Genomic DNA, 21,573 nt, shown 5'->3' with positions numbered 1-21,573 from the left:
TAGGGAACTGTGGGTAGAGAGGACAGGAAGTGGTGTTCTTAGGGAACTGTGGGTAGGGAGGACAGGAAGTGGTGTTCTTAGGGAACTGTGGGTAGGGAGTACAGGAAGTGGTGTTCTTAGGGAACTGTGGGTAGGGAGTACAGGAAGTGGTGTTCTTAGGGAACTGTGGGTAGGGAGGACAGGAAGTGGTGTTCTTAGGGAACTGTGGGTAGGGAGTACAGGAAGTGGTGTTCTTAGGGAACTGTGGGTAGGGGGGACAGGGTGGTGTTCTTAGGGAACTGTGGGTAGGGGGGACAGGAAGTGGTGTTTTAGGGAACTGTGGGTAGGGAGGACAGGGCAGTGTTCTTAGGGAACTGTGGGTAGGGGGGACAGGAAGTGGTGTTCTTAGGGAACTGTGGGTAGGGAGGACAGGAAGTGGTGTTCTTAGGGAACTGTGGGTAGGGAGGACAGGAAGTGGTGTTCTTAGGGAACTGTGGGTAGGGAGGACAGGAAGTGGTATTCTTAGGGAACTGTGGGTAGGGAGGACAGGGCGGTGTTCTTAGGGAACTGTGGGTAGGGGGGACAGGAAGTGGTGTTCTTAGGGAACTGTGGGTAGGGAGGACAGGGCGGTGTTCTTAGGGAACTGTGGGTAGGGGGGACAGGAAGTGGTGTTCTTAGGGAACTGTGGGTAGGGAGGACAGGGCGGTGTTCTTAGGGAACTGTGGGTAGGGGGGACAGGAAGTGGTGTTCTTAGGGAACTGTGGGTAGGGGGGACAGGAAGTGGTGTTTTAGTGAACTGTGGGTAGGGAGGACAGGGCAGTGTTCTTAGGGAACTGTGGGTAGGGGGGACAGGAAGTGGTGTTCTTAGGGAACTGTGGGTAGGGAGGACAGGAAGTGGTGTTCTTAGGGAACTGTGGGTAGGGAGGACAGGAAGTGGTGTTCTTAGGGAACTGTGGGTAGGGAGGACAGGAAGTGCTATTCTTAGGGAACTGTGGGTAGGGAGGACAGGGCGGTGTTCTTAGGGAACTGTGGGTAGGGGGGACAGGAAGTGGTGTTCTTAGGGAACTGTGGGTAGGGAGGACAGGGCGGTGTTCTTAGGGAACTGTGGGTAGGGGGGACAGGAAGTGGTGTTCTTAGGGAACTGTGGGTAGGGAGGACAGGGCGGTGTTCTTAGGGAACTGTGGGTAGGGGGGACAGGAAGTGGTGTTCTTAGGGAACTGTGGGTAGGGAGGACAGGAAGTGGTGTTTTTAGGGAACTGTGGGTAGGGAGGACAGGGCGGTGTTCTTAGGGAACTGTGGGTAGGGGGGACAGGAAGTGGTGTTCTTAGGGAACTGTGGGTAGGGAGGACAGGAAGTGGTGTTCTTAGGGAACTGTGGGTAGGGAGGACAGGAAGTGGTGTTCTTAGGGAACTGTGGGTAGGGAGGACAGGAAGTGGTGTTCTTAGGGAACTGTGGGTAGGGAGGACAGGAAGTGGTATTCTTAGGGAACTGTGGGTAGGGAGGACAGGGCGGTGTTCTTAGGGAACTGTGGGTAGGGGGGACAGGAAGTGGTGTTCTTAGGGAACTGTGGGTAGGGAGGACAGGGCGGTGTTCTTAGGGAACTGTGGGTAGGGGGGACAGGAAGTGGTGTTCTTAGGGAACTGTGGGTAGGGAGGACAGGGCGGTGTTCTTAGGGAACTGTGGGTAGGGAGGACAGGGCGGTGTTCTTAGGGAACTGTGGGTAGGGGGGACAGGAAGTGGTGTTCTTAGGGAACTGTGGGTAGGGAGGACAGGGCGGTGTTCATAGGGATATATTGAAATGTCAGCTGATGATGAGGGTGGCCAAAGAGCCAACAGACTGGCATACAGTCTAATACGCTTCCTTGTCACATTGGAGAAACAGCACATCTCTTGGAAAACAAACAAGAAAGGGATCCATGTCCATCCACACACAGCACTCCCCAGCCATCCATGGCCTTTCACCTATTGGGTCCAAATCCCTGCACTTCCTGTGTCTCAGCCAATGAGAGCTCCCGGGTTTGGTTGTGCCCAGTTTCAGTAGAAGGAGTACTGGTTCTCCACAGCTCTGGCCCTGCGTGTTCCGTCTGTCTCCTGGTAGTCCTCAGAGGCATCACTAGAGGGATCTAACAGACGTTCTGAGCTGTTGCTCCTGCTAACCAGCCCTCCTCCTTCTTCTCCTCCTCCTCCTCCTCCTCCTCCGCTGCCTGGCTCACCACGGGAGAGGGAAGGAAGAGCGGTTGGTGAGGATGAGGAGCTGGAGGAGAGCTGAGTGTCGGAGGGGGGCCCTGCTGGCTGTGAGACCCCAGGGAGGTGAAGGGTTGGCTGGGCTGGGTCAGTACGGCAGCCTTGGTCCCTGGGTGGGGTTGGGAGCTGAGGCACGGTCACATCTGTGTGAGAGCAGTAGAGAGAGACGGGATATCTGTCTGTAAGAAAAGAGAAGTGTTTTTAGAGGCCTGATACAGTTCATTTTATAAATGTATCTTTCATTACAACCTGTTGTATTCGGCGTATGTGACAAATCAAATTTGATTTGATTTGACCTACGATCACCTCGCTTGGTGGGACGACAACAACAACAACAGCAGTGACACTGATAAAGACACGGCTGAGCAGCGTGTATGAATAAAGCCTTTTACACAGTGTGTCTGTGTAGACCCAGGGCCCGGGGGGAAACAGAGGGTCTCTTTGTGAGTGTTGGGTTGGGGCTGGAGCCTGGGCCTGTATGCAAAAACCAGTGTGGTATAATCACACCTCTCTCTCTCTCTCTCTCTCTCTCTCTCTCTCCCTCTCGGTCTCTCTCTCCCCCTCTCTCTCTCTCTCCCTCTCTATGTCTCTCTCTCTCCCCCCCCCCCCTCTCTCTCTCTCTCCCCACTCTCTCTTCCCTGTCTCCCCCTCTCTCCCCTATCTCTCCCTGTCTCTCCCCCTCTCTCCCTCCCTCTCCCCCTCTCTCTCCCTGTCTTCCCCCTGCCTCTCTCTGTCTCGCCCCTGTCTCCCCCCCCCCTCTCTCTCTCTCTCTACCTCTCTCTCTCCCACTCTCTCTCCCTGTCTCCCCCTGCCTCTCCCTGTCTCTCCCCTGTCTCTCCCCTTGCACAGGAGGGCATTCATCCCTTGCCAGGTGAGGGTGTGGGTAAGTTCACTGCGTTGGGGCAAGTTCACTGCGTTTCTGTGTTGGCTTCCTCATTTTAAGGACTAACCTGTAGTTAAAACATTTAAGACTGAAGTAAAAACATCAATCTGTCTGTGAGGTCATCCCACTGAAAGTTTTTTTTCTTTTTTTCTCCAAGCGATTCACTTAAGCACCCAGCGATGTTGTTGTTGTTTACAGGCAGACGTTAGAGAGTTTGAGAGGCTGTCATCTTCAATAACAAGAGTCATGTTTAGGGGTGTGTGTGTTGTTTGGGCGTACCTGTGTGTGTGTGTGTGTGTGTGTGTGTGTGTGTGTGTGGTTTGGGCGTACCTGTGTGTGTGTGGTTTGGGCGTACCTGTGGGTGTGTGGTTTGGGCGTACCTGTGTTTGTGTGTGTGTGTGTGTGTGTGGTTTGGGCGTACCTGTGGGGGTGTGTGTGTGTGGTTTGGGCGTACCTGTGTGTGTGTGTGTGTGTGTGTGTGTGTGTGTGTGTGTGTGTGTGTGTGTGTGTGTGGTTTGGGCGTACCTGTGTGTGTGTGTGTGGTTTGGGCGTACCTGTGGGTGTGTGTGTGTGGTTTGGGCGTACCTGTGGGTGTGTGTTTGTGTGTGGTTTGGGCGTACCTGTGGGTGTGTGTGTGGTTTGGGTGTACCTGTGGGTGTGTGTGTGGTTTGGGCGTACCTGTGGGTCGGTGTGTGTGTGGTTTTGGAGTACCTGTGTGTGTGGTTTGGCCGTACCTGTGGGTGGATGTGTATGTGGTTTTGGAGTACCTGTGGGTGTGTGTGTGTGGTTTGGCCGTACCTGTGGGGGTGTGTGTGGTTTGGGCGTACCTGTGGGTGTGTGTGTGTGTGTGGTTTGGGCGTACCTGTGGGGGGGTGTGTGGTTTGGCCATACCTGTGGGGGTACCCTGTACTTGTACGTAGGAACGCAGTGTGATGTCAGCGGAGCCCCCTGACTCCAGAGGGATCGGGTGGGCATGGAAGTGCCTGAGCATATCTGACACGGTGTGGAACCACAGATGATGAACATGACACTGACCGTTACCATTCACCGACAGACGCAGGTGCTGGAGGGAAGAGAGAGGAGGAGAGAGAGGGGGGAGAGGGGGGAAGGAGAGAGGAGGAGAGAGAGGGGAAGAGAGAGGGGAGAGAGAGAGGGAGGGAGGGAGGGAGGGGGAGAGAGTGGGGGGAGAGGAGGGAGGGAGGGAGGGAGGGAGGGAGGGAGGGAGGAAGGAAGGAAGGAAGGAAGGAAGGAAGGAAGGAAGGAAGGGAGGGAGGGAGGGAGGGAGGGAGGGAGGGAGGGAGGGAGGGAGGGAGGGAAGGGAGGGAGGGAGGGGGAGAAAGAGGGAGAGCGGGAGAGGGAGAAAGAGGGAGAGAGGGAGGGGGAGAAAGAGGGAGGGTGAGAAAGAGGGAGGGAGGGGAGAGAGAGAGGGAGGGAGGGGAGAGAGAGAGGGAGGGAGGGAGGGGGAGAGAGGGAGGGGGAGAAAGAGGGAGGGGGAGAAAGAGGGAGGGGAGAAAGAGGGAGAGCGTGAGGGAGGGGAGGAGAGGGAGGGGAGAAAGAGGGAGAGAGTGAGGGAGGGGAGGAGAGGGAGGGGAGAAAGAGGGAGGGGGAGAAAGAGGAAGGGGGAGAAAGAGGAAGGGGGAGAAAGAGAGAGAGAGTGAGGGAGGGGAGGAGAGGGAGGGGAGAAAGAGGGAGGGGGAGAAAGAGGAAGGGGGAGAAAGAGAGAGAGAGTGAGGGAGGGGAGGAGAGGGAGGGGAGAAAGAGGGAGGGGGAGAAAGAGGAAGGGGGAGAAAGAGAGAGAGAGTGAGGGAGGGGAGGAGAGGGAGGGGAGAAAGAGGGAGGGGGAGAAAGAGGAAGGGGGAGAAAGAGAGAGAGAGTGAGGGAGGGGAGGAGAGGGAGGGGAGAAAGAGGGAGGGGGAGAAAGAGGAAGGGGGAGAAAGAGAGAGAGAGTGAGGGAGGGGAGGAGAGGGAGGGGAGAAAGAGGGAGGGGGAGAAAGAGGAAGGGGGAGAAAGAGAGAGAGAGTGAGGGAGGGGAGGAGAGGGAGGGGAGAAAGAGGGAGGGGGAGAAAGAGAGAGAGAGTGAGGGAGGGGAGGAGAGGGAGGGGAGAAAGAGGAAGAGAGTGAGGGAGGGGGGAAAGAGGGAGGGGGAGAAAGAGGAAGGGGGAGAAAGAGGAAGGGGGAGAAAGAGAGAGAGAGTGAGGGAGGGGAGGAGAGGGAGGGGAGAAAGAGGAAGAGAGTGAGGGAGGGGAGAAAGAGGGAGGGGGAGAAAGAGGGAGGGGGAGAAAGAGGAAGGGGGAGAAAGAGGAAGGGGGAGAAAGAGAGAGAGGGAATTATGAGTAATATACACTGCGTACATCAAACATTAGGAACACTAATAATGAGTTGTCTCCTCCCCTCAGAACACCTTCCTAATAATGAGTTGTCTCCTCCCCTCAGAACACCTTCCTAATAATGAGTTGTCTCCTCCCCTCAGAACACCTTCCTAATAATGAGTTGTCTCCTCCCTCAGAACACCTTCCTAATAATGAGTTGTCTCCTCCCCTCAGAACACCTTCCTAATAATGAGTTGTCTCCTCCCCTCAGAACACCTTCCTAATAATGAGTTGTCTCCTCCCCTCAGAACACCTTCCTAATAATGAGTTGTCTCCTCCCTCAGAACACCTTCCTAATAATGAGTTGTCTCCTCCCTCAGAACACCTTCCTAATAATGAGTTGTCTCCTCCCTCAGAACACCTTCCTAATAATGAGTTGTCTCCTCCCTCAGAACACCTTCCTAATAATGAGTTGTCTCCTCCCCTCAGAACACCTTCCTAATAATGAGTTGTCTCCTCCCCTCAGAACACCTTCCTAATAATGAGTTGTCTCCTCCCTCAGAACACCTTCCTAATAATGAGTTGTCTCCTCCCCTCAGAACACCTTCCTAATAATGAGTTGTCTCCTCCCCTCAGAACACCTTCCTAATAATGAGTTGTCTCCTCCCCTCAGAACACCTTCCTAATAATGAGTTGTCTCCTCCCTCAGAACACCTTCCTAATAATGAGTTGTCTCCTCCCCTCAGAACACCTTCCTAATAATGAGTTGTCTCCTCCCCTCAGAACACCTTCCTAATAATGAGTTGTCTCCTCCCTCAGAACACCTTCCTAATAATGAGTTGTCTCCTCCCTCAGAACACCTTCCTAATAATGAGTTGTCTCCTCCCCTCAGAACACCTTCCTAATAATGAGTTGTCTCCTCCCTCAGAACACCTTCCTAATAATGAGTTGTCTCCTCCCCTCAGAACACCTTCCTAATAATGAGTTGTCTCCTCCCCTCAGAACACCTTCCTAATAATGAGTTGTCTCCTCCCCTCAGAACACCTTCCTAATAATGAGTTGTCTCCTCCCCTCAGAACACCTTCCTAATAATGAGTTGTCTCCTCCCCTCAGAACACCTTCCTAATAATGAGTTGTCTCCTCCCCTCAGAACACCTTCCTAATAATGAGTTGTCTCCTCCCCTCAGAACACCTTCCTAATAATGAGTTGTCTCCTCCCCTCAGAACACCTTCCTAATAATGAGTTGTCTCCTCCCCTCAGAACACCTTCCTAATAATGAGTTGTCTCCTCCCTCAGAACACCTTCCTAATAATGAGTTGTCTCCTCCCTCAGAACACCTTCCTAATAATGAGTTGTCTCCTCCCTCAGAACACCTTCCTAATAATGAGTTGTCTCCTCCCCTCAGAACACCTTCCTAATAATGAGTTGTCTCCTCCCTCAGAACACCTTCCTAATAATGAGTTGTCTCCTCCCCTCAGAACACCTTCCTAATAATGAGTTAGTCTCCTCCCCTCAGAACACCTTCCTAATAATGAGTTGTCTCCTCCCCTCAGAACACCTTCCTAATAATGAGTTGTCTCCTCCCCTCAGAACACCTTCCTAATAATGAGTTGTCTCCTCCCCTCAGAACACCTTCCTAATAATGAGTTGTCTCCTCCCCTCAGAACACCTTCCTAATAATGAGTTGTCTCCTCCCTCAGAACACCTTCCTAATAATGAGTTGTCTCCTCCCCTCAGAACACCTTCCTAATAATGAGTTGTCTCCTCCCCTCAGAACACCTTCCTAATAATGAGTTGTCTCCTCCCTCAGAACACCTTCCTAATAATGAGTTGTCTCCTCCCCTCAGAACACCTTCCTAATAATGAGTTGTCTCCTCCCCTCAGAACACCTTCCTAATAATGAGTTGTCTCCTCCCCTCAGAACACCTTCCTAATAATGAGTTGTCTCCTCCCCTCAGAACACCTTCCTAATAATGAGTTGTCTCCTCCCCTCAGAACACCTTCCTAATAATGAGTTGTCTCCTCCCCTCAGAACACCTTCCTAATAATGAGTTGTCTCCTCCCCTCAGAACACCTTCCTAATAATGAGTTGTCTCCTCCCCTCAGAACACCTTCCTAATAATGAGTTGTCTCCTCCCCTCAGAACACCTTCCTAATAATGAGTTGTCTCCTCCCCTCAGAACACCTTCCTAATAATGAGTTGTCTCCTCCCCTCAGAACACCTTCCTAATAATGAGTTGTCTCCTCCCCTCAGAACACCTTCCTAATAATGAGTTGTCTCCTCCCCTCAGAACACCTTCCTAATAATGAGTTGTCTCCTCCCCTCAGAACACCTTCCTAATAATGAGTTGTCTCCTCCCCTCAGAACACCTTCCTAATAATGAGTTGTCTCCTCCCCTCAGAACACCTTCCTAATAATGAGTTGTCTCCTCCCCTCAGAACACCTTCCTAATAATGAGTTGTCTCCTCCCCTCAGAACACCTTCCTAATAATGAGTTGTCTCCTCCCCTCAGAACACCTTCCTAATAATGAGTTGTCTCCTCCCCTCAGAACACCTTCCTAATAATGAGTTGTCTCCTCCCCTCAGAACACCTTCCTAATAATGAGTTGTCTCCTCCCCTCAGAACACCTTCCTAATAATGAGTTGTCTCCTCCCCTCAGAACACCTTCCTAATAATGAGTTGTCTCCTCCCCTCAGAACACCTTCCTAATAATGAGTTGTCTCCTCCCCTCAGAACACCTTCCTAATAATGAGTTGTCTCCTCCCCTCAGAACACCTTCCTAATAATGAGTTGTCTCCTCCCCTCAGAACACCTTCCTAATAATGAGTTGTCTCCTCCCCTCAGAACACCTTCCTAATAATGAGTTGTCTCCTCCCTCAGAACACCTTCCTAATAATGAGTTGTCTCCTCCCCTCAGAACACCTTCCTAATAATGAGTTGTCTCCTCCCCTCAGAACACCTTCCTAATAATGAGTTGTCTCCTCCCCTCAGAACACCTTCCTAATAATGAGTTGTCTCCTCCCCTCAGAACACCTTCCTAATAATGAGTTGTCTCCTCCCCTCAGAACACCTTCCTAATAATGAGTTGTCTCCTCCCCTCAGAACACCTTCCTAATAATGAGTTGTCTCCTCCCCTCAGAACACCTTCCTAATAATGAGTTGTCTCCTCCCCTCAGAACACCTTCCTAATAATGAGTTGTCTCCTCCCCTCAGAACACCTTCCTAATAATGAGTTGTCTCCTCCCCTCAGAACACCTTCCTAATAATGAGTTGTCTCCTCCCTCAGAACACCTTCCTAATAATGAGTTGTCTCCTCCCCTCAGAACACCTTCCTAATAATGAGTTGTCTCCTCCCTCAGAACACCTTCCTAATAATGAGTTGTCTCCTCCCCTCAGAACACCTTCCTAATAATGAGTTGTCTCCTCCCCTCAGAACACCTTCCTAATAATGAGTTGTCTCCTCCCCTCAGAACACCTTCCTAATAATGAGTTGTCTCCTCCCCTCAGAACACCTTCCTAATAATGAGTTGTCTCCTCCCTCAGAACACCTTCCTAATAATGAGTTGTCTCCTCCCTCAGAACACCTTCCTAATAATGAGTTGTCTCCTCCCCTCAGAACACCTTCCTAATAATGAGTTGTCTCCTCCCCTCAGAACACCTTCCTAATAATGAGTTGTCTCCTCCCCTCAGAACACCTTCCTAATAATGAGTTGTCTCCTCCCCTCAGAACACCTTCCTAATAATGAGTTGTCTCCTCCCCTCAGAACACCTTCCTAATAATGAGTTGTCTCCTCCCCTCAGAACACCTTCCTAATAATGAGTTGTCTCCTCCCCTCAGAACACCTTCCTAATAATGAGTTGTCTCCTCCCCTCAGAACACCTTCCTAATAATGAGTTGTCTCCTCCCCTCAGAACACCTTCCTAATAATGAGTTGTCTCCTCCCCTCAGAACACCTTCCTAATAATGAGTTGTCTCCTCCCCTCAGAACACCTTCCTAATAATGAGTTGTCTCCTCCCTCAGAACACCTTCCTAATAATGAGTTGTCTCCTCCCCTCAGAACACCTTCCTAATAATGAGTTGTCTCCTCCCCTCAGAACACCTTCCTAATAATGAGTTGTCTCCTCCCTCAGAACACCTTCCTAATAATGAGTTGTCTCCTCCCCTCAGAACACCTTCCTAATAATGAGTTGTCTCCTCCCCTCAGAACACCTTCCTAATAATGAGTTGTCTCCTCCCCTCAGAACACCTTCCTAATAATGAGTTGTCTCCTCCCCTCAGAACACCTTCCTAATAATGAGTTGTCTCCTCCCCTCAGAACACCTTCCTAATAATGAGTTGTCTCCTCCCTCAGAACACCTTCCTAATAATGAGTTGTCTCCTCCCCTCAGAACACCTTCCTAATAATGAGTTGTCTCCTCCCCTCAGAACACCTTCCTAATAATGAGTTGTCTCCTCCCTCAGAACACCTTCCTAATAATGAGTTGTCTCCTCCCTCAGAACACCTTCCTAATAATGAGTTGTCTCCTCCCCTCAGAACACCTTCCTAATAATGAGTTGTCTCCTCCCCTCAGAACACCTTCCTAATAATGAGTTGTCTCCTCCCCTCAGAACACCTTCCTAATAATGAGTTGTCTCCTCCCCTCAGAACACCTTCCTAATAATGAGTTGTCTCCTCCCCTCAGAACACCTTCCTAATAATGAGTTGTCTCCTCCCCTCAGAACACCTTCCTAATAATGAGTTGTCTCCTCCCCTCAGAACACCTTCCTAATAATGAGTTGTCTCCTCCCCTCAGAACACCTTCCTAATAATGAGTTGTCTCCTCCCCTCAGAACACCTTCCTAATAATGAGTTGTCTCCTCCCCTCAGAACACCTTCCTAATAATGAGTTGTCTCCTCCCTCAGAACACCTTCCTAATAATGAGTTGTCTCCTCCCCTCAGAACACCTTCCTAATAATGAGTTGTCTCCTCCCCTCAGAACACCTTCCTAATAATGAGTTGTCTCCTCCCCTCAGAACACCTTCCTAATAATGAGTTGTCTCCTCCCCTCAGAACACCTTCCTAATAATGAGTTGTCTCCTCCCCTCAGAACACCTTCCTAATAATGAGTTGTCTCCTCCCCTCAGAACACCTTCCTAATAATGAGTTGTCTCCTCCCCTCAGAACACCTTCCTAATAATGAGTTGTCTCCTCCCCTCAGAACACCTTCCTAATAATGAGTTGTCTCCTCCCTCAGAACACCTTCCTAATAATGAGTTGTCTCCTCCCCTCAGAACACCTTCCTAATAATGAGTTGTCTCCTCCCCTCAGAACACCTTCCTAATAATGAGTTGTCTCCTCCCCTCAGAACACCTTCCTAATAATGAGTTGTCTCCTCCCCTCAGAACACCTTCCTAATAATGAGTTGTCTCCTCCCCTCAGAACACCTTCCTAATAATGAGTTGTCTCCTCCCCTCAGAACACCTTCCTAATAATGAGTTGTCTCCTCCCCTCAGAACACCTTCCTAATAATGAGTTGTCTCCTCCCCTCAGAACACCTTCCTAATAATGAGTTGTCTCCTCCCCTCAGAACACCTTCCTAATAATGAGTTGTCTCCTCCCCTCAGAACACCTTCCTAATAATGAGTTGTCTCCTCCCCTCAGAACACCTTCCTAATAATGAGTTGTCTCCTCCCTCAGAACACCTTCCTAATAATGAGTTGTCTCCTCCCCTCAGAACACCTTCCTAATAATGAGTTGTCTCCTCCCCTCAGAACACCTTCCTAATAATGAGTTGTCTCCTCCCCTCAGAACACCTTCCTAATAATGAGTTGTCTCCTCCCCTCAGAACACCTTCCTAATAATGAGTTGTCTCCTCCCCTCAGAACACCTTCCTAATAATGAGTTGTCTCCTCCCCTCAGAACACCTTCCTAATAATGAGTTGTCTCCTCCCCTCAGAACACCTTCCTAATAATGAGTTGTCTCCTCCCCTCAGAACACCTTCCTAATAATGAGTTGTCTCCTCCCCTCAGAACACCTTCCTAATAATGAGTTGTCTCCTCCCCTCAGAACACCTTCCTAATAATGAGTTGTCTCCTCCCCTCAGAACACCTTCCTAATAATGAGTTGTCTCCTCCCCTCAGAACACCTTCCTAATAATGAGTTGTCTCCTCCCCTCAGAACACCTTCCTAATAATGAGTTGTCTCCTCCCCTCAGAACACCTTCCTAATAATGAGTTGTCTCCTCCCTCAGAACACCTTCCTAATAATGAGTTGTCTCCTCCCCTCAGAACACCTTCCTAATAATGAGTTGTCTCCTCCCCTCAGAACACCTTCCTAATAATGAGTTGTCTCCTCCCCTCAGAACACCTTCCTAATAATGAGTTGTCTCCTCCCCTCAGAACACCTTCCTAATAATGAGTTGTCTCCTCCCCTCAGAACACCTTCCTAATAATGAGTTGTCTCCTCCCCTCAGAACACCTTCCTAATAATGAGTTGTCTCCTCCCCTCAGAACACCTTCCTAATAATGAGTTGTCTCCTCCCCTCAGAACACCTTCCTAATAATGAGTTGTCTCCTCCCCTCAGAACACCTTCCTAATAATGAGTTGTCTCCTCCCCTCAGAACACCTTCCTAATAATGAGTTGTCTCCTCCCTCAGAACACCTTCCTAATAATGAGTTGTCTCCTCCCCTCAGAACACCTTCCTAATAATGAGTTGTCTCCTCCCCTCAGAACACCTTCCTAATAATGAGTTGTCTCCTCCCCTCAGAACACCTTCCTAATAATGAGTTGTCTCCTCCCCTCAGAACACCTTCCTAATAATGAGTTGTCTCCTCCCCTCAGAACACCTTCCTAATAATGAGTTGTCTCCTCCCCTCAGAACACCTTCCTAATAATGAGTTGTCTCCTCCCCTCAGAACACCTTCCTAATAATGAGTTGTCTCCTCCCCTCAGAACACCTTCCTAATAATGAGTTGTCTCCTCCCCTCAGAACACCTTCCTAATAATGAGTTGTCTCCTCCCCTCAGAACACCTTCCTAATAATGAGTTGTCTCCTCCCCTCAGAACACCTTCCTAATAATGAGTTGTCTCCTCCCTCAGAACACCTTCCTAATAATGAGTTGTCTCCTCCCCTCAGAACACCTTCCTAATAATGAGTTGTCTCCTCCCCTCATAAACTCAGAACACCTTCCTAATAATGAGTTGTCTCCTCCCCTCAGAACACCTTCCTAATAATGAGTTGTCTCCTCCCCTCAGAACACCTTCCTAATAATGAGTTGTCTCCTCCCCTCAGAACACCTTCCTAATAATGAGTTGTCTCCTCCCCTCAGAACACCTTCCTAATAATGAGTTGTCTCCTCCCCTCAGAACACCTTCCTAATAATGAGTTGTCTCCTCCCCTCAGAACACCTTCCTAATAATGAGTTGTCTCCTCCCCTCAGAACACCTTCCTAATAATGAGTTGTCTCCTCCCTCAGAACACCTTCCTAATAATGAGTTGTCTCCTCCCCTCAGAACACCTTCCTAATAATGAGTTGTCTCCTCCCCTCAGAACACCTTCCTAATAATGAGTTGTCTCCTCCCTCAGAACACCTTCCTAATAATGAGTTGTCTCCTCCCCTCAGAACACCTTCCTAATAATGAGTTGTCTCCTCCCTCAGAACACCTTCCTAATAATGAGTTGTCTCCTCCCCTCAGAACACCTTCCTAATAATGAGTTGTCTCCTCCCCTCAGAACACCTTCCTAATAATGAGTTGTCTCCTCCCCTCAGAACACCTTCCTAATAATGAGTTGTCTCCTCCCCTCAGAACACCTTCCTAATAATGAGTTGTCTCCTCCCCTCAGAACACCTTCCTAATAATGAGTTGTCTCCTCCCCTCAGAACACCTTCCTAATAATGAGTTGTCTCCTCCCCTCAGAACACCTTCCTAATAATGAGTTGTCTCCTCCCCTCAGAACACCTTCCTAATAATGAGTTGTCTCCTCCCCTCAGAACACCTTCCTAATAATGAGTTGTCTCCTCCCCTCAGAACACCTTCCTAATAATGAGTTGTCTCCTCCCTCAGAACACCTTCCTAATAATGAGTTGTCTCCTCCCCTCAGAACACCTTCCTAATAATGAGTTGTCTCCTCCCCTCAGAACACCTTCCTAATAATGAGTTGTCTCCTCCCCTCAGAACACCTTCCTAATAATGAGTTGTCTCCTCCCCTCAGAACACCTTCCTAATAATGAGTTGTCTCCTCCCTCAGAACACCTTCCTAATAATGAGTTGTCTCCTCCCTCAGAACACCTTCCTAATAATGAGTTGTCTCCTCCCCTCAGAACACCTTCCTAATAATGAGTTGTCTCCTCCCTCAGAACACCTTCCTAATAATGAGTTGTCTCCTCCCCTCAGAACACCTTCCTAATAATGAGTTGTCTCCTCCCTCAGAACACCTTCCTAATAATGAGTTGTCTCCTCCCTCAGAACACCTTCCTAATAATGAGTTGTCTCCTCCCTCAGAACACCTTCCTAATAATGAGTTGTCTCCTCCCTCAGAACACCTTCCTAATAATGAGTTGTCTCCTCCCCTCAGAACACCTTCCTAATAATGAGTTGTCTCCTCCCTCAGAACACCTTCCTAATAATGAGTTGTCTCCTCCCCTCAGAACACCTTCCTAATAATGAGTTGTCTCCTCCCTCAGAACACCTTCCTAATAATGAGTTGTCTCCTCCCTCAGAACACCTTCCTAATAATGAGTTGTCTCCTCCCTCAGAACACCTTCCTAATAATGAGTTGTCTCCTCCCCTCAGAACACCTTCCTAATAATGAGTTGTCTCCTCCCCTCAGAACACCTTCCTAATAATGAGTTGTCTCCTCCCCTCAGAACACCTTCCTAATAATGAGTTGTCTCCTCCCTCAGAACACCTTCCTAATAATGAGTTGTCTCCTCCCTCAGAACACCTTCCTAATAATGAGTTGTCTCCTCCCCTCAGAACACCTTCCTAATAATGAGTTGTCTCCTCCCCTCAGAACACCTTCCTAATAATGAGTTGTCTCCTCCCCTCAGAACACCTTCCTAATAATGAGTTGTCTCCTCCCTCAGAACACCTTCCTAATAATGAGTTGTCTCCTCCCTCAGAACACCTTCCTAATAATGAGTTGTCTCCTCCCCTCAGAACACCTTCCTAATAATGAGTTGTCTCCTCCCCTCAGAACACCTTCCTAATAATGAGTTGTCTCCTCCCCTCAGAACACCTTCCTAATAATGAGTTGTCTCCTCCCCTCAGAACACCTTCCTAATAATGAGTTGTCTCCTCCCTCAGAACACCTTCCTAATAATGAGTTGTCTCCTCCCTCAGAACACCTTCCTAATAATGAGTTGTCTCCTCCCCTCAGAACACCTTCCTAATAATGAGTTGTCTCCTCCCCTCAGAACACCTTCCTAATAATGAGTTGTCTCCTCCCCTCAGAACACCTTCCTAATAATGAGTTGTCTCCTCCCCTCAGAACACCTTCCTAATAATGAGTTGTCTCCTCCCTCAGAACACCTTCCTAATAATGAGTTGTCTCCTCCCCTCAGAACACCTTCCTAATAATGAGTTGTCTCCTCCCCTCAGAACACCTTCCTAATAATGAGTTGTCTCCTCCCCTCAGAACACCTTCCTAATAATGAGTTGTCTCCTCCCCTCAGAACACCTTCCTAATAATGAGTTGTCTCCTCCCCTCAGAACACCTTCCTAATAATGAGTTGTCTCCTCCCTCAGAACACCTTCCTAATAATGAGTTGTCTCCTCCCCTCAGAACACCTTCCTAATAATGAGTTGTCTCCTCCCTCAGAACACCTTCCTAATAATGAGTTGTCTCCTCCCCTCAGAACACCTTCCTAATAATGAGTTGTCTCCTCCCTCAGAACACCTTCCTAATAATGAGTTGTCTCCTCCCCTCAGAACACCTTCCTAATAATGAGTTGTCTCCTCCCCTCAGAACACCTTCCTAATAATGAGTTGTCTCCTCCCCTCAGAACACCTTCCTAATAATGAGTTGTCTCCTCCCCTCAGAACACCTTCCTAATAATGAGTTGTCTCCTCCCCTCAGAACACCTTCCTAATAATGAGTTGTCTCCTCCCCTCAGAACACCTTCCTAATAATGAGTTGTCTCCTCCCTCAGAACACCTTCCTAATAATGAGTTGTCTCCTCCCCTCAGAACACCTTCCTAATAATGAGTTGTCTCCTCCCCTCAGAACACCTTCCTAATAATGAGTTGTCTCCTCCCCTCAGAACACCTTCCTAATAATGAGTTGTCTCCTCCCCTCAGAACACCTTCCTAATAATGAGTTGTCTCCTCCCCTCAGAACACCTTCCTAATAATGAGTTGTCTCCTCCCCTCAGAACACCTTCCTAATAATGAGTTGTCTCCTCCCCTCAGAACACCTTCCTAATAATGAGTTGTCTCCTCCCCTCAGAACACCTTCCTAATAATGAGTTGTCTCCTCCCCTCAGAACACCTTCCTAATAATGAGTTGTCTCCTCCCCTCAGAACACCTTCCTAATAATGAGTTGTCTCCTCCCTCAGAACACCTTCCTAATAATGAGTTGTCTCCTCCCTCAGAACACCTTCCTAATAATGAGTTGTCTCCTCCCCTCAGAACACCTTCCTAATAATGAGTTGTCTCCTCCCCTCAGAACACCTTCCTAATAATGAGTTGTCTCCTCCCCTCAGAACACCTTCCTAATAATGAGTTGTCTCCTCCCTCAGAACACCTTCCTAATAATGAGTTGTCTCCTCCCCTCAGAACACCTTTCTAATAATGAGTTGTCTCCTCCCCTCAGAACACCTTCCTAATAATGAGTTGTCTCCTCCCCTCAGAACACCTTCCTAATAATGAGTTGTCTCCTCCCCTCAGAACACCTTCCTAATAATGAGTTGTCTCCTCCCCTTTAGAACACCTTCCTAATAATGAGTTGTCTCCTCCCCTCAGAACACCTTCCTAATAATGAGTTGTCTCCTCCCTCAGAACACCTTCCTAATAATGAGTTGTCTCCTCCCCTCAGAACACCTTCCTAATAATGAGTTGTCTCCTCCCCTCAGAACACCTTCCTAATAATGAGTTGTCTCCTCCCCTCAGAACACCTTCCTAATAATGAGTTGTCTCCTCCCTCAGAACACCTTCCTAATAATGAGTTGTCTCCTCCCCTCAGAACACCTTCCTAATAATGAGTTGTCTCCTCCCCTCAGAACACCTTCCTAATAATGAGTTGTCTCCTCCCCTCAGAACACCTTCCTAATAATGAGTTGTCTCCTCCCCTCAGAACACCTTCCTAATAATGAGTTGTCTCCTCCCCTCAGAACACCTTCCTAATAATGAGTTGTCTCCTCCCCTCAGAACACCTTCCTAATAATGAGTTGTCTCCTCCCTCAGAACACCTTCCTAATAATGAGTTGTCTCCTCCCCTCAGAACACCTTCCTAATAATGAGTTGTCTCCTCCCTCAGAACACCTTCCTAATAATGAGTTGTCTCCTCCCCTCAGAACACCTTCCTAATAATGAGTTGTCTCCTCCCCTCAGAACACCTTCCTAATAATGAGTTGTCTCCTCCCCTCAGAACACCTTCCTAATAATGAGTTGTCTCCTCCCTCAGAACACCTTCCTAATAATGAGTTGTCTCCTCCCTCAGAACACCTTCCTAATAATGAGTTGTCTCCTCCCCTCAGAACACCTTCCTAATAATGAGTTGTCTCCTCCCCTCAGAACACCTTCCTAATAATGAGTTGTCTCCTCCCCTCAGAACACCTTCCTAATAATGAGTTGCCCTCAGAACAGCCTCAGTTCGTCTGGGCATGGACTATACAAGGTGTCTAAAGCGTTTCACAGGGACGCTGGCCCATGTTGACTCCAATGCTCCCCACAGTTGTGTCCAGTTAGCTGGATGTCCTTTGGGTCGTGGACCATTCTTGATACAACATGGGAAACATTCACACACAGATACACAACTCAAACCAGTGTGCTGGTACTACCATAGTAGTACAGTGCCTTGCGAAAGTATTCGGCCCCCTTGAACTTTTCGACCTTTTGCCACATTTCAGGCTTCAAACATAAAGATATAAAACTGTATTTTTTTGTGAAGAATCAACAACAAGTGGGACACAATCATGAAGTGGAACGACATTTATTGGATATTTCAAACTTTTTTAACAAATCAAAAACTGAAAAATTGGGCGTGCAAAATTATTCAGCCCCTTTACTTTCAGTGCAGCAAAATCTCTCCAGACGTTCAGTGAGGATCTCTGAATGATCCAATGTTGACCTAAATGACTAATGATGATAAATACAATCCACCTGTGTGTAATCAAGTCTCCGTATAAATGCACCTGCACTGTGATAGTCTCAGAGGTCCGTCAAAAGCGCAGAGAGCATCATGAAGAACAAGGAACACACCAGGCAGGTCCGAGATACTGTTGTGAAGAAGTTTAAAGCCGGATTTGGATACAAAAATATTTCCCAAGCTTTAAACATCCCAAGGAGCACTGTGCAAGCGATAATATTGAAATGGAAGGAGTATCAGACCACTGCAAATCTACCAAGACCTGGCCGTCCCTCTAAACTTTCAGCTCATACAAGGAGAAGACTGATCAGAGATGCAGCCAAGAGGCCCATGATCACTCTGGATGAACTGCAGAGATCTACAGCTGAGGTGGGAGACTCTGTCCATAGGACAACAATCAGTCGTATATTGCACAAATCTGGCCTTTATGGAAGAGTGGCAAGAAGAAAGCCATTTCTTAAAGATATCCATAAAAAGTGTCGTTTAAAGTTTGCCACAAGCCACATGGGAGACACACCAAACATGTGGAAGAAGGTGCTCTGGTCAGATGAAACCAAAATTGAACTTTTTGGCAACAATGCAAAACGTTATGTTTGGCGTAAAAGCAACACAGCTCATCACATTGAACACACCATCCCCACTGTCAAACATGGTGGTGGCAGCATCATGGTTTGGGCCTGCTTTTCTTCAGCAGGGACAGGGAAGATGGTTAAAATTGATGGAAAGATGGATGGAGCCAAATACAGGACCATTCTGGAAGAAAACCTGATGGAGTCTGCAAAAGACCTGAGACTGGGACGGAGATTTGTCTTCCAACAAGACAATGATCCAAAACATAAAGCAAAATCTACAATGGAATGGTTCAAAAATAAACATATCCAGGTGTTAGAATGGCCAAGTCAAAGTCCAGACCTGAATCCAATCGAGAATCTGTGGAAAGAACTGAAAACTGCTGTTCACAAATGATCTCCATCCAACCTCACTGAGCTCGAGCTGTTTTGCAAGGAGGAATGGGAAAACATTTCAGTCTCTCAATGTGCAAAACTGATAGAGACATACCCCAAGCGACTTACAGCTGTAATCGCAGCAAAAGGTGGCGCTACAAAGTATTAACTTAAGGGGGCTGAATAATTTTGCACGCCCAATTTTTCAGTTTTTGATTTGTTAAAAAAGTTTGAAATATCCAATAAATGTCGTTCCACTTCATGATTGTGTCCCACTTGTTGTTGATTCTTCACAAAAAAATACAGTTTTATATCTTTATGTTTGAAGCCTGAAATGTGGCAAAAAAAAGGTTGCAAAGTTCAAGGGGGCTGAATACTTTCGCAAGGCACTGTATATTTCAAAGACGCTTAAATAGAGAGAGAGACAGAGAGACATAGAGAGAGAGAGAGACAGAGAGAGAGAGGGGGGAGAGAGAGAGGGGGGGGGAGAGACAGAGAGAGAGAGAGAGAGAGAGAGAGAGACAGAGAGAAAGAGAGAGAGAGACAGAGAGAGAGAGATAGAGAGAGGGGGGGAGACAGAGAAAGAGAGGGGGGAGACAGAGAAATAGAGGGGGGAGACAGAGAAAGAGGCCACTATGACTGACCCAAACTTAAGGAAAGCTTTGACTATGTACAGACTCAGAGAGAGGCCGCCGTAGGAAGACCTGGCTCTCAAGGGAAGACAGGTTATGTGCACACTGCCTACAAAATGAGGTGAGAACTGAGCTGCACTTCCTAACCTAATGCCAAATGTATGACCATATTAGAGACACATATTTTCCTCAGGTTACACAGATCCACCAAGAATTTGAAAATAAATCCAAGCAGGACATAATGCTGAACTGTTGGAGGAGAGTCACAGAATGCCAAGACTGACACTGGAGGAGAGGAGAAGAGCCCTGACTTCCTGAGACTGACACCGGAGGAGAAGAGCCCTGACTTCCTGAGACTGACACCGAAGGAGAAGAGCCCTGACTCCCTGAGACTGACACCGGAGGAGAAGAGCCCTGACTCCCTGAGACTGACACCGGAGGAGAAGAGCCCTGACTCCCTGAGACTGACACCGAAGGAGAAGAGCCCTGACTCCCTGAGACTGACACCGAAGGAGAAGAGCCCTGACTCCCTGAGACTGACACCGAAGGAGAAGAGCCCCAGAGGGCATGGGAACAGACCTGCTGCCCCAGAGGGCATGGTAACAGACCTACTGCCCCAGAGGGCATGGTAACAGACCTGCTGCCCCAGAGGGCATGGTACCAGACCTGCTGCCTCAGAGGGCATGGTAACAGACCTGCTGCCCCAGAGGGCATGGTAACAGACCTGCTGCCCCAGAGGGCATGGTACCAGACCTGCTGCCTCAGAGGGCATGGTACCAGACCTGCTGCCCCAGAGGGCATGGTAACAGACCTGCTGCCCCAGAGGGCATGGTACCAGACCTGCTGCCTCAGAGGGCATGGGAACAGACCTGCTGTCTCAGAGGGCATGGTAACAGACCTACTGCCTCAGAGGGCATGGGAACAGACCTACTGCCCCAGAGGGCATGGGAACAGACCTGCTGCCCCAGAGGGCATGGGAACAGACCTGCTGCCCCAGAGGGCATGGTAACAGACCTGCTGCCTCAGAGGGCATGGTAACAGACCGGCTGTCATCAGCCCCAGAGGGCATGGGAACAGACCTGCTGCCTCAGAGGGCATGGTAACAGACCTGCTGCCTCAGAGGGCATGGTAACAGACCTACTGCCCCAGAGGGCATGGGAACAGACCTGCTGCCCCAGAGGGCATGGGAACAGACCTGCTGCCCCAGAGGGCATGGTAACAGACCTGCTGCCTCAGAGGGCATGGTAACAGACCGGCTGTCATCAGCCCCAGAGGGCATGGGAACAGACCTGCTGCCTCAGAGGGCATGGGAACAGACCTGCTGTCATCAGCCCCAGAGGGAATGGGAACAGACCTGTCTGTCATCAGCCCCAGAGGGCATGGAAACAGACCTATTGCCCCAGAGGGCATGGTAACAGACCTGCTGCCCCAGAGGGCATGGGAACAGACCTGCTGCCCCAGAGGGCATGGTAACAGACCTGCTGCCCCAGAGGGCATGGTAACAGACCTGCTGCCCCAGAGGGCATGGTAACAGCCATGCTGCCCCAGAGGGTTATGGTAACAGACCTGCTGCCCCAGAGGGCATGGGAACAGACCTGCTGCCCCAGAGGGCATGGTAACAGACCTACTGTCATCAGCCTCAGAGGGCATGGTAACAGACCTGCTGCCCCAGAGGGCATGGTAACAGACCTGCTGCCTCAGGGGGCATGGGAACAGACCTGCTGTCTCAGAGGGCATGGTAACAGACCGGTCTGTCTGTTTCATGAAGGGGAGGAAGAAGAGATAGGCCGCCAGTAATTGGCTCACCTTGGCGTTGCCCTGTATGTGATTGGCTCACCTTGGCGTTGCCCTGTATGTGATTGGCTCACCTTGGCGTTGCCCTGTATGTGATTGGCTCACCTTGGCGTTGCCCTGCATGTGATTGGCTCACCTTAGCTTTGCCCTGGAAATTAAAGGTGAGGACGTACTCCCCCGGCCGCGTCTCGCTTTGGCGAATCACAAACAGCCCGTGGCTCCTAGCGCCGCCCGCCAGCACCAGTTGGGCCGCCCGTACGCGTGACAACGTCCCGTGGAACCATGGGTAGGTTGCCAGGCTGGGGTCATGCTCCGCCTCGGTCGCTACCTCACCTGAAACCCCTGAAGGGAGGAGAAAAAGAGGTGAAATCACATGGTAAAGATGGACCATACCCCCTCTGACTTCTTCAAACTATATATATGTATGTTAAACTTCTTATGGCTGCCATCCCGTTAACGGGATAATTGATATCAACAACCGCTGAACTGCAT

At 49.2% G+C, this 21,573-nt stretch overlaps 1 protein-coding gene across 2 annotated transcripts in view; it reads right to left on the bottom strand.

Moving 5' to 3' along the window:
* Window positions 1-348: 348 nt before the first annotated feature.
* LOC110517470 (SH2B adapter protein 2-like) overlaps window positions 349-21,573 on the bottom strand; it is a 63,327-nt gene continuing 42,102 nt past the window's right edge. For both annotated transcript variants that reach the window (XM_036961376.1, XM_036961377.1), the window contains exons 7-9: window positions 21,218-21,423; window positions 3,998-4,169; window positions 349-2,402 (exon numbers count right to left, since the gene is read on the bottom strand). In XM_036961376.1, coding sequence (XP_036817271.1) covers window positions 2,014-2,402; window positions 3,998-4,169; window positions 21,218-21,423 — 767 coding nt within the window. In that variant the 3' untranslated portion in view covers window positions 349-2,013. The remainder of the gene's footprint in view (window positions 2,403-3,997; window positions 4,170-21,217; window positions 21,424-21,573) is intronic.

This window comes from Oncorhynchus mykiss, chromosome 24, assembly GCF_013265735.2.
Source record: "Oncorhynchus mykiss isolate Arlee chromosome 24, USDA_OmykA_1.1, whole genome shotgun sequence".
NCBI classification, from domain to species: domain Eukaryota; kingdom Metazoa; phylum Chordata; class Actinopteri; order Salmoniformes; family Salmonidae; genus Oncorhynchus; species Oncorhynchus mykiss.
The sequence above is the reverse complement of the archived record's forward strand: the minus strand, read 5'-3'. Positions and strand labels throughout refer to the sequence as shown.